Raw genomic sequence first — 12580 nt, forward strand, 5'->3', positions numbered from 1 at the left:
TGAACATCTGGCTACGGGACAATAATGCTACCTTTGATCAAGACTGACTCCGAGTAAGGCTCCCTCTACACTGTCCCATCAAACATTTAAAGAGATTGATAGATATGTTGTTTGTCTTTAAAGCATTCTCCCAGAAGTGTTGGCTCAATGCAATCGACTGACAACTGATTTGAAATGGAAAATTGTACAGCTTTATTTGGGTATTACTGTTCTACCCTTCATATGAAATTAGAATTTACCAGTCAATCTCTGATGGCATTGTACACAAGAACCAAGACCAAGTGCAGTCTCAGATGAAGCGACGTTAGAGGGCAGCGATAATGGAACCACAGCATGCCGATGTAATTCAGTACCCGTTTTAAAGTAACACATTCTGTCCTTTGTTAAAAATTTCTATTATAAATTTTAGATGTCTACATTTATAATGAAACTTCCAATGTAAAGTTATCAGGCTGTAATTACAATCGCCTTCTTTCAGCAGTCAGATTGCGCAGTCAGTGTGATAGGATTACATACATACTTTTCATGATAAATGTGGACGTAGAAGTTTATAATGGAAAATGTTGACACAAAACATGTGACAAAAATGTGATAGCAAAAAGTCACATAATGCAGAAAGATTTTGCACACAGACGTTAAGATTTTTAATATATTATAGATAGATTGTGACAGGAAAATATGTAAATTGCAATTGTATCTTAATTAATACTGCTCAGCATCCGTTTCCCACCTATTTTTCATTTGTAAAGACCTTATGATGTTTTTTAAATGCAAGTTGTTACTGCAAATGCTGATCTATGTTCACTTAATTATATGACTGTATGGTCTGCTGTGGTTTGTGGTTTTGTTTGAAAGTGCCCCTTTCTTTAACTTCCTAAAAAATTGTTGAAGTGTGACAAAAATGGAGGTTGAAGGAGTTTGAAAAAAATAATACATTTTACACAAAGATTGGTTTTAGTTTGCTGTCCAATGCGAAACTGAGTCATTCAGTCCAGAAAGGTTCCCAGGTTCTGTTCCTGATCTGTGTGTACTGAGTTTGCTGATCCCAGCTGGGCTGGCAGTAAGGGTAATACAATTAGCCTTAGCAACTCAGACTGGGAAGGGAAGAAAAAGAATCATTTCTTGGAAAAATGTTATGCGTAGATATTGGCTGAGGTTAGGATTGGGCTTATATGTGATGTCCTGTACAGTTGACACTCATCTTCACACATGAAGGGAGGCCCCAAGGCCCAGGCGGCAGAGGGTGAACTGGCACCCATAAAACCACATCTCACCAAGGCTCAGTGCCTTTAGAAGGGGCTGGGGAGGAAATTGGAGAGCAGAAATTTTTAAAACTTCTTTATGAACTCAATGAGGATTTGCAACGAGCATACTCAAATCCCCATGTTCCCAATACATAGTTCCCACACTTGAATCGTTCAATCTGAGGGCCGAAGGTTTGCGTGACCTAGCGCATGACTGGCCTGGTGATTCACTGTCAGATCTGTCTATATCACCTGAAACAATAATGCATCTCCCTCTCCAAGCAAATCCTCTTTCTACTCCTTGATTATCCTGGAGGTAAAGGAAACCCCAGGCTCTTCTCAATTACAAACAGCTTCCTCCAATGCCCTTCTGTGGACACCCCCCACCCCCCATCCTCACCCCCTGTGTCAAGTGTGATTGGGACTGTCTCAGCCTCTTTCCCATCCTCTTCTCCTGTCTCAGGCTCCCCTATACTTTTGCCCAAAATTCCTATCGCTCTATAACTTCTCCCCCATCTCCTACCCTGCCCTCACCATGCTCACCTTCTGCTCGTGTCCTATCGCCTGTCCCCTCGATCCTCTCCCAGCCCAACTCTTAACCTCACAACCAGGTCTCCACAACCCAATGATCACTGACATTACGAGAGGCTCTCCCCCACAAAACGCAGTAGATGCTAGCTCAATTAATAATTATTTAAATCTGAGCTCCCGATAGATTTTTGCTAGCCAAGGGTATTAAGAGATTGTGAAGCCAAGGCGGTTCAATGGAGTTGAGGTACAGATGGGCCATGATCTCATTTGAATGGCGGAACAGGCTCAAGGGGCTGAATGGGCTTACTCGCGTCTCAAAAGCAAAATACTGCGGATGCTGGAAACCTGGAATAAAAACAGAAAATGCTGGAAATACTCAGCAAGTCAGGCAGCATCTATGGAGAAAGAAACGGAGTTAACATTTCAGGTCGATGACCTTTCATCAGAACTGGAAGAAGTTGAAGGTTTAACAGTTTTTAAGCCAGTACGGAGCCAGGGAAAGGGGAAGGGAGGAAAGAACAAAAGGGAATGTTCGTGTTAGGGTAGAGGGCAGAAGTGATTAAATGGCAAAAGAGATGGTCTGTGGGAGGGTAGAGGACAGCGATTAAATGGCAAAAGGGATGATGGGTGCAAGGCAAGGAGGGCGATAATGGGACAAGTAAAGAAACAAAAGATGGGTCTAGAGGAGCAGTAAATGGCAACAGCGGAACCATTACCAGCACCCGCTGTCTGAAAAAAAAAATGGGAGCAGTGGCTCTGATCTGAAGTTATTGAAATCAATGTTTGAGTCCAGGAGGTTGTCAAGTCCAGCTGGACTACAACTCCCATAGTACCTTGCACGATGACCGTTTTCCGGTTGTAGCCGGAAGAGGGGGGGGGAAAGTGGGTGGGGTCTTTCCGCTTTCAAACCCCAACTGTCAGAGCTCGTGCGGCCGTTGGCGACGATGAGTTTAAATCCCTAACTGCCGGGACCGGGGGGGGGGTAAAATCGCGGAGACGCCGCCGCCGGTGAATCTCGTCAGTTAAACTTCTCCAAGCGGTTCCCTCCTCAGGGCTTTTTTTTTTTCGCGAAAAAAAAAAATTCGGATGTTGTGAGGCGCCAACGCCTTGGCTCGGTCTCCGCGGGACTCTCGGCCGCTCGGGGCCGGGGGCTGTGAAAGGAAAAGAAAAGAGGGAGTCGGTTTGGATGCTGCTGCGGGAGGGTTAATTAATTAACTTAAAAAAGAAGTGAGAGCCCGACCGCTCCGATCAGAAGAGGGGGGGAAAAATCCCCTCACACACCGTCTACACCCCGGCTCCGTGTCTGAGGAGAGACGAAGCATCCGGTGGTCCTCGGCCTGCAGGGGAATTGTGTGGGTGTTGGGTGTGTTTTTTTTTTGTTTGTTTCGTTAATTCCGGACCCTGGGGTTTCGGATTGCCAGTTGCCGGGATGGGTTGCACCATGAGCGCCGAGGACAAGGCGGCGGTGGAGAGGAGCAAAATGATCGACCGGAACCTGAGGGAAGACGGCGAGAAATCGTCCCGGGAGGTCAAGCTTCTGCTGCTGGGTAAAGCTGAGGCCGGAGTCGGTTTTCGCCGTGCAACTTATTGCACGGTCATTGATGTGTGGCGTTGCGGAGGAAGGAGATTGCATGCTGATAAATGTGCAGGCTGCACACTGCGCCTTTGATGTTGCAAAAACTCTTTTTCCCCCCCCCCCTTTTTTTAAAAAAAAGGGGAGGAGATGGAGTTTGTGAACAGGGTTAGAGTCTTTGGTGGGAGGGGGTGACCAAAGGTGAGGTCAAAAGATGTAGGTTTTAAAGATAGGGGGCAAGGTGTTTTACATTGGAAGGGGTTTGGGACATGAGAGCAGCAGGGCTGTGATGGCTGAAGTTTCACCCACCCACTGATGTGGGGGTGAAGAACACACAGCTCAGCCTCTGAACCGTTGGCGGCTGCTTGCTGGCTGGCGAAGACCGCAAAGTTGGGGTGAAGCAAGGTCCTAGTTGGGATTTGCAGTTGGATCTTCTTGCAGTGGAAGTCAGTGAGTTTGGGGGGTGGGGAGTGGGGGTTGTGCAGAGGTAATAGGGGAGCGCAGGAATTCTAAGATAAAAACTGATAATCAGAACTGTGAATGAAATCTTAATCTGGATCGTGTTACAAGTTGAATGGTGGCAAGGGAATGTATGGCTAAGAGCATTGATTTAAGTGGATGTCCTGCTGAGCAAGTTTTAAATTAGAAATTGCAACTATTAAAAAGTTATTTAAAATCTTGAGGCTGTGAAATAAGCATTGTGTTTTTGTGGCAAATTTGAGCCAATCATAATATTTTCATATGATGCATAGTGGTATAATATTTTTTATAAAAATATCTCCAATGTATCGAAGTGCATCTACCCATGTAGACATCACATTTATGCATCTAGAATGATCCCAAAATAGCGTGTGTTTCTTTGGAGCCTGAAACTGACTGGCATATTCCAATTTAGAAAGTTCTGGCCAAACACCAATTACAGCCTGACCGCAGGCTGTTTGCTTAATTCAGACTTTGTGGCCTTTAAAGGGCGTAGCTCAACATTACCCAAAGAATAATGCATCAGGCATTACATGAGGGGGTTGATTTTAACCTAGGGGCAGAAATTGGAGACGATCCGTCTGGCCGCCCGTAGAGCGAGGCGTAGGAGATTTTAACTAGTGGGGCCTCATTTGAATATCCCGAAACTGATTCCTGCCTGAAGCCAGTCGGAATCACGTCAACACCGACAGGTGGGAGTACAAAATTGTTGGGGGAGGGGATCCACAGAAATTCTCAAAGTAAGGTGGGGGGGTAGATGAAGATCGCTCAGTTGGCGGTGAGCTGGGGGGAAGACTGGGGCAGTGGAGGCCCAAGGTATGGGGCTAGCAAGAGACCGCTACTACTCCTGGCCCACAAGGATTCCAAATAAAAGTTTATTTTTTCAAACTTGGCCTCATCTGGCCCCATGCGGGCCTCCCGGATGCAGAAGTTGAAATGCCATTGCGGCGCTGATGGCGTTATCTGGCCATGACTTTAAGATTTAAATTAGGTCCCTGCCTCCTGTGGGAATCTCTGCCAACTTCAAAGTCAGTGAAGACAAAATGTTGCCAGGCGGGAGCAATGTGGTCTTGGATAATTTTAGACCCTCCTATGCACTGTTCCTACTGGGAGTGGTTAAAATTGACCCCAGTGTAACAATCCTTATAAAACTGCTTTGTGGGAGCAATGCTATGGGATAGCCACATTAGACAGGAGTTATATTCCTGATGTACAACATGTGGGGTTCAGTACAATTTGGTAGTTAGTGTGTGTTAAACTAGTGGGATGAAGTTAGGAACTGGTTGAGTTGCTCAAAACAGGCCAGTTGTGGATAATTGCACCTGCTCTGTAATTTTCCCAAAAGATCTTTTCAAGGCGGTACATGTGCAGCAAAGATGATGTTATAGTAAGAACTATCTTATGGAGGTGGGGAAGGTTATTATAGAAAAGGCTAGAAATATGCATTAGGTCTGCCAGCATCTGGATATGAGAAAAATTAACATTTTGGGTGGAGGCTCTTCAGAACTGATGGGTCTATGCCTGAACCATTAACCTTTCTTTTTGCTCTTTAAGTGTTGACTGGCTTGAAGTGTACATCCAGCATTGTGTTTTTAGTTCACATTTTGAGCATTTACTGCTCCCTTTCTCCCCCCCCCCCCCCCCCCCCCCCCAGCCCTACAGTGTAAACTGTCCAGTGGTGTGATACTCATTTCTGCTAATTGTTCAATAAAATTGGCCCCTTTGCTTAGAAATGTCCATCTGCAGGCTCCAGACTAGTTCGTCATCAAGGACACACTGATAGAATGCAGTTTTTGAGTAAAATGACTACCATCCCTTGATTTAATTATTGTAACCTGTTGACCATTTGAATAAAGTTAAATTTTGGAAGAGGTGTAATTAGTGTATGAGCATTTTAATTAATATTCTTATGCTGAAGCTTGATAATCTAATCTTGTCTCGGTATTTTGAATAGGCAAAGTACTTGTGTAGAGTTACCACAGCAGCTATACCTAAGAAAATGACTCCAGTTGTGACTTAAGAAATTGAAATACTGAATGGAAGAAAGTAAGATAGAATGCTGAGGGTTGGGCCAGAAATTTTTATGAAGCTACATTCAGATGATCCACTTGCTGAAATGACCTTGCTGAAAGATTAAATTCCAGAGACTATACTATAAATATAATCTGCTGTGGGAAATAACACTGCTCTCTTTTATGTTTAATCTTGTTCATTTGGCTTTCTACTTCACGTTTTCTTCTTGCTACCTGTACAATGAAAGCAGCTTATAAATAACGTTTACGCACCTTAATACTCTGCATTATATATCCTACAAGCAAAATGGCTAATGTTTCATTGTGAAACGACGTTTTCAACATGCTTCCCTTTTCAGATTTTGATCAGATTTACAACCATTTTAGGCTATATTTGAGGGCTGCATTCATCCCTTACAACATGGGCCGAATGGTGTGCTGTAATGATCCTATGTTGAGTAAGATTGTTCTCCTTTCTGCTCACAATTGGGAAGTGCAGTAATTGATCACATGATCAAATTTATGAGCTAGAAAATGAACATAATACACAAAAAAAAAATTTCTCCGGTGGAAATGAATTAATTCTTTCTGGGCTGTCAAAGCCATAAATGTGTCTCCCTTTTAATCAAACACATATGAGAGGCAGACTTAAAGGTGAGGGAAAGTACAGAAGTAATTTTGGTACACAAAAAAACCTCTACTTAATACGTGACACATTTATGATGATGCTCATTTCCTCATTGAGACCAAACATTTCAGTTTTCCACTTGCAGACTGAGCACACATCTGGTGAGGTATGTTATGGGCTGGCTTGCATGTACCTTGAAGCAGCAATGCAGAATTTCACAGTTTGGACAGACCTGAAGAGGAAATTAAGTACATTCAAGAAGGTATCTTCTGCCAGGTAAAAGCCTGGAGGATACATCTTTTTGTTGTAAATAAAACTGGTAATGTATTTTGCACCAAATATGCTCCCTGTCATCTTTTGTTATCTAACTATCTGATTATTGATATGGTTTGCTGTTTGAAGATAGGAATGCTTCTGTTTTCATTTACACTACTTGGTGTAGATACAACCTGTCTAAAAATGTCAGGTTTGATTTCCCTAATGTATAGCATAATATTGTGATTTATAGTCTGTATGGTGAGAAGAACAAATAAAGAATAAACTTGTCCAATAATTCAGCAGCTTATCCAGTCAGTGGGTTTTATCCGAGGTCTGTGAGTTAGCTGATCTCGGCCACGGTAGTGTTAGGTGGTATTAGGGTTAGGACCTATATTCCAGCAAATAGTCAACACTTCCAGGAACAGAGAAAAAATATTGTCAAGGGAGGGAGAATGTTTTTAGTGCTGTGTGTAATGTTTGTTTAAATGCATACCTCCTGATTCCCTGCAAAGTAAATTGTAAAATGTCCAGAAAACCAGTAATAAGAATACAAGGTAGAAATGAGAAAAGGCAATTTACCCATCTAGTTCACCTAGCCAGGAGATGTGAAATAGAAAGATGGTTGTGTCTTTCTGATAGTTGTTGACATAGAACAAGTGACTTCAATCCACAGCAGTTGGACTGAAATTAGTACAGTCTCTGAGTTTAAAGGGGAATCAAGGATGGTTTCTAACAAAATCTTCAATGGTGAGCTGTAAGTGAGAGTGTTTCTAAGACTATATTGGGTGGAACTTGCAACTTCGGCAATAGCAGATCGTCTGCCCATTATACACCCTGCCCGATTTTGCCTTCCATTGCCTTCAGTGCAAAGGAAAATGGGCAGGATGTATAACGGGCAACTGATCCACTAGTGCCTTTTTATGCCCCCGCCAAAGTTGAAAGTTTCGCTTAGGTTTAGATATTAAGCTGGGATCAGAGACTGACAAATTCAGTAAACTATCAGATAATTCTTTGTTTTCGTTCAGGCTGCTATAGAAAAGCCATGCAAATAGCTATTAAAGCAGCTCACTGGAATTTATTTTAGTCTGTTAAATCTGAAAATGAACCATTTTGGAATTGGATTTGGAAACTCAAGGGGGGGTAGAGAAATACATGATGGAAAACTTTTACGGAATTGAGTTTTGTGGGTCCTGCTTATAATTACCTAACATATTAAGAATTGCATACAGTGCACTTTCTCTAAGTGTTAGTGTTACATTTACATTTACATCCTGTAACACTTATGCTATTGCAATTTCCTTGACAGCACCCCAGTTAGAAAATAGTCTAACCACTCACTTGCTGCGAGCAACACCATGGGAGATCTGCTAGTAGTAAATTAAGTATGTAGTGATTTACTACTGAGCATTCTCTATAGTGTAAAATGACAATCAAAATTTATTACAATATCTTTTTTAGTCTTGCTGTGAACTGAGAAGCCAAATTATTATTGCCCCTATTTTTATGGCTTTCAACTTTCACCAGAAAGTTTTGCTCACAGTCCCTGAAAATCTCGTTACAGGGGAAAGAAAGCCTAAGATCCCCTTTCAAAGCATGTGTTCATGTTATAGTGATCAACTTTTTTTTTAAAAAAAGCTAAATAAACTTAAAATATCAATTTCTATGCTGGGTCACTCCAGCGATGTCTGTAACTGGGACCAATCAGGAGTGGCTCCATCATAGTGGGTTGTGGAAACCACACGACAGGCTGGAAATGGGAAGCATATCCCTCCCGATTTGCAGCGGAGTCACATGTGAATGTTTCCTATAATTGCCAACACCAGAGCATCCTAGCAGGGAGGGTGGTGATTTCTATGTATGCAGGTACGCATCAAATAAATTTAAGTTTATCATTTCCTTTTTTTTTAAAGGCAGAACTTTAAATCACAGAATAGTCTCCCGAGCCTTTCCTTCCCCTTTCAGTTGGATTAAAGTACTAAAAAAAATGTATGGCATCGAAGAGCTTCAATAACTATAATTACTTTCCATATTCTACTTTAAATTTCCAGCTTCTTGACTTTTGACACTGAAATTCATTTCTGTCATGTGTTATTACTGCTGGTAAGTGGTATACTCCCTTCAGTCACTTCCTGCCCTGGATTTAAAATTTAAGTATATTTTCTATCTGAATTATATTTCATGTAATTAATATTGACATCATTAAACTATACTGCATTCCAAATATTAATTGGGACAGTTCCAGAATCCTGAGCATGAAATTATCCTTCGTCTGTATAACTGAATAAATTGTCCATCTGAGGGACTCTTAAATAATGCAACCACACGACTTGTAAAACACTGAATAAGCCACACATATCGCTGCTCATCTTGTTCAATCAGTAAAAATAATTACAGTAGACTGCGAAAAGATTGCTGCAGCTCTTCAAGCTTATTTTCAACCAGTGCGTTTAAACTTTGCATGAAAGTTGATTGGTATTTCTCAATTTTGAATTGTGATGGTTCTCTGCTGTATGCATGCACTGATTTGGGTTTTATAGAACAGGATGGAATTGAGAAACAATGTCCTGAAAACAGATACTGAAATGACTTGATTAAACATTATAAATTTTTTATATAATCACTTTGTGCGATTTAGGTTATATGCCTAGCAGTTCAATAGTACTCAAGTTTTTATATTACCACTGAATTAATAGAACATTTTAATTAGATTTTGAACTAATGTGTGCAGTTGTAAACTGAATTTGAGAAATTTCTACTTTTTAAAAAAAAACCTTTCTCAACTTGGCTTTAACTCACTTTTTTCTTGCTTCTGTTGAATACTCTTTATTGAAGTCCTTTTCAGTACTGTGTATCTTTTAGAAGCAGCATGAGTGCAAAGCCTAATATTTTTGACCACCCTGTAGTTCCTTGATTGTGGGTAGTGTTTATTCGTTACAACTAGGCTGCATGTAATTCCAGTTGAAATTGCAATCTGCTAACATGTCTCAACAGCTTGATGTTTAAAAACTTGTGCCAGTAAACATTGCTTCAGACTGGTTAGAAGTGAAGTAACAACTCCTAAATATGATAGCTCATTTTTCTCAGTACAAAATAATACTTTTAAAATATTCTTGTTTTACTAAGGAAAGTTTTCATTAAACTTTATACATTAAAATATTAATTCGTAGAGTGCTATTTGGTAACTAGAACTTGTGTGCAACTTGAAGATTAAAGGCAACCTCTTTATTTCCTGCAGGCCAGGGAGAGGGTGGTTCTGCCCTGGTGCATGTTTTGCTGAATGTGCTTGCTGGATTAAAGTACTTAAATCCATTAAAGTAAAGGGAATTAGGGGTTACAGGGAGTGGGCAGGAAATTGGACATGAATTTAGATTTGAGGTTAGGATCAGATCAGCCATGATCTTATTGAATGGCGGAGTTGGCTCGAGGGGCCGATTGGCCTACTCCTGCTCCTATTTCTTATGTTCCTATGTGGGACCAGACCAAAATGAATGATCTAAACTGCCTGTCAGGCCACACTTGGTCAGCTATAAGGTACCTCAGGCCTTTATAGGACTTGTTATATTGTCTGTGCTAGTGACCTGGCTGCTGGTGTCCAGGTCTTATTCAGCCAGCCATAATCTGAAAGTAAATTTGCCAGGATTCACAAGGTCCCAATTAAAAATGGTTCTTCCTGGCTGCCATTTAAGTTTATTTTCACCAGCTGTGTGAGACCAGCGTATTAGGAGCCAGCGCCACTGATTCAAGGCTTAGTACAACGTAAAAGCAGCTTCATACAGTTGCAAGATAGGCGTTAAGCATGGAACCTTGAGGCTTACAGTCACCCTTGATACTAAGGATTTGTAATTTCTTTTGTTCCCTGCAGGTTCAGACATTTAGAAAAAAAGGTTTACACGGCCCTTGCAATACACATTAATTTGGTGTGTCTGAAGTCTGAGATTTTTTTATATGTAATGGGGTGGCTAAAGAGAAAGAACTTTCAGACCATTGCTGACTGTGAATACAGCAAAGTTGGAGATTTACTAAATCTCGTTTGGGGTTTCCTATCACATACCTGACCAGCTTTCAACCCTTAAAGCACGAAGAAATTCCTTAACTAGCGTACTTTAGTTTATACCTAAAACAAGTTCTGATGCTTTGCTACCACTTACTGGAAGCAGAAGAAAAATCCTGTGGATTATTAGGATAATTGCAATTCCATTAGCTAAATTAATTGAGAGGTTGTTCTGTTCATTATCCTGGACAGGTTACTGAAAGCTTACCTAGATCTCAAGGCTAATGAAGATACTTTCGAAGGCACTGAGAGTTGGGTCTCATCTATAAAAATTATCTAAGATATGAGAACTTAAAAACCTGGTAGAAGAAGAAAAAATAAACACTTTTTTAAAACTGTTTTTGAGCAGTTTTGGTTTGCATTTTGAAAAGAGCAGGGTTACAAAATGTTAATGTAGATGACAGCATATTATTGAGTTATGAAACTGGGTTACTGCTGGTCCTGTTATTTCTCACATGCACTGGTTCCTGGTTAGTGCCCAGAGTGATTTGAATCCTGTGGTATAGCAGCAAGCATAAAGAAATAAGTAACTTGCAATCGTAATAAATAAATACACCCATACGAATGTTCTGCAAATTAACTAGTGTTTTTTAAAGCTGAAAGAGTTGGTCTTCAGGCATCACAAAAGAATAAGGCCACTTGTGTGTATGTCACGCCCTGCTTTCTAGCATGTTAAAGTACGAATAAATTACATAAAAAGGCTACAGCACAGAAGGAGGCCATTCGGCCCATCGAGTCTGTGCCGGCTCTGTGCAAGAGCAATGCAGCTAGTCCGACCCCCCCGCCCCTGCCTTTTCCCTGTAGCCCTGCAAATTTTTTCCTTTCAAGTACTTATCCAGTTCCCTTTTGAAGGCCATGATTGAATCTGCCTCCACCACCTCCTCGGGCAGTGCATTCCAGATCCTAACCACTCGCTGTGTTTTTTAAAAAAAAGTAAACTATATTCAGAGCTGTCAAAACTAGAAATAGCTAAATGCAAAACAACGTCTAGAGGTTATACATTTTGTGTAATTCTGAATGTTGTCCATCTATCCGGTAAGAAATCTGTAAAATGGCTTTGGATGGGTATAGGAAATGCAATCGTGAAATTTACTGATAACACAAAAGTAAAGGTTTTGGAAAGCAGTGAGGAGGGTTGTAAAAGACTTCAGGAAGACAGAAGTTACAGAAATGGGTAGACAAGTGGCAGATGCAATCCAGTGTGGTTAAGTGTGAAGTAATACATTTTTTGAAAAAAAATAGGAGTATACTCACTGGAAACTGCTGAAAGGTGTGGATGAACAGATCCATGGGTTCAAATACATTATTTCCTGAAAGTGAAAGTGCAGGTAGATAAAGCTGTAAGAAGACAAACTGCATTTTAGAAAAAATTTGCAGGGCTACAGGGAAAAGGCAGGGACGGGGGGGTCGGACTAGCTGGATTGCTCTTGCACAGAGCCGGCACAGACTCGATGGGCCGAATGGCCTCCTTCCGTGCTGTAGCCTTTTTATGTAATTTATTCGTACTCAGGCGGTGTGGAAATGACATTTTCGAATCCTTCGCATTTTAAGATCACATAACAATGCCTGGTGATTACTGCCCGTTGCCAAGGCAATCACAGTGAGCAGACAGAAAGGTGTCACCTAAAAAGGCCACCGAATATACAAACCCCCAAAAAAAAGAAAGAGAGAGAGAGATAAGGAAGACAGTCAATGACCCGTTACATTAAAAACAGATAACATTTGTTCGCTGGTGGAATACGTGTAGTGTGACATGAACCCAAGATCCCGGTTGTGGCCGTCCTCATGGGTGCAGAACTTGGC

General features: G+C 41.2%; 1 protein-coding gene across 1 annotated transcript in view; it reads left to right on the forward strand.

Moving 5' to 3' along the window:
- The first annotated feature begins 2670 nt into the window (after window positions 1-2670).
- Window positions 2671-12580, forward strand: part of LOC137344570 (guanine nucleotide-binding protein G(i) subunit alpha-3) — a 38870-nt gene continuing 28960 nt past the window's right edge. Inside the window, exon 1 of the mRNA XM_068007622.1 lies at window positions 2671-3322. Coding sequence (XP_067863723.1) covers window positions 3205-3322 — 118 coding nt within the window. The 5' untranslated portion in view covers window positions 2671-3204. The remainder of the gene's footprint in view (window positions 3323-12580) is intronic.

This window comes from Heptranchias perlo, chromosome 27 (assembly GCF_035084215.1).
Source record: "Heptranchias perlo isolate sHepPer1 chromosome 27, sHepPer1.hap1, whole genome shotgun sequence".
In the NCBI taxonomy this organism is placed as follows: Eukaryota; Metazoa; Chordata; class Chondrichthyes; order Hexanchiformes; family Hexanchidae; genus Heptranchias; species Heptranchias perlo.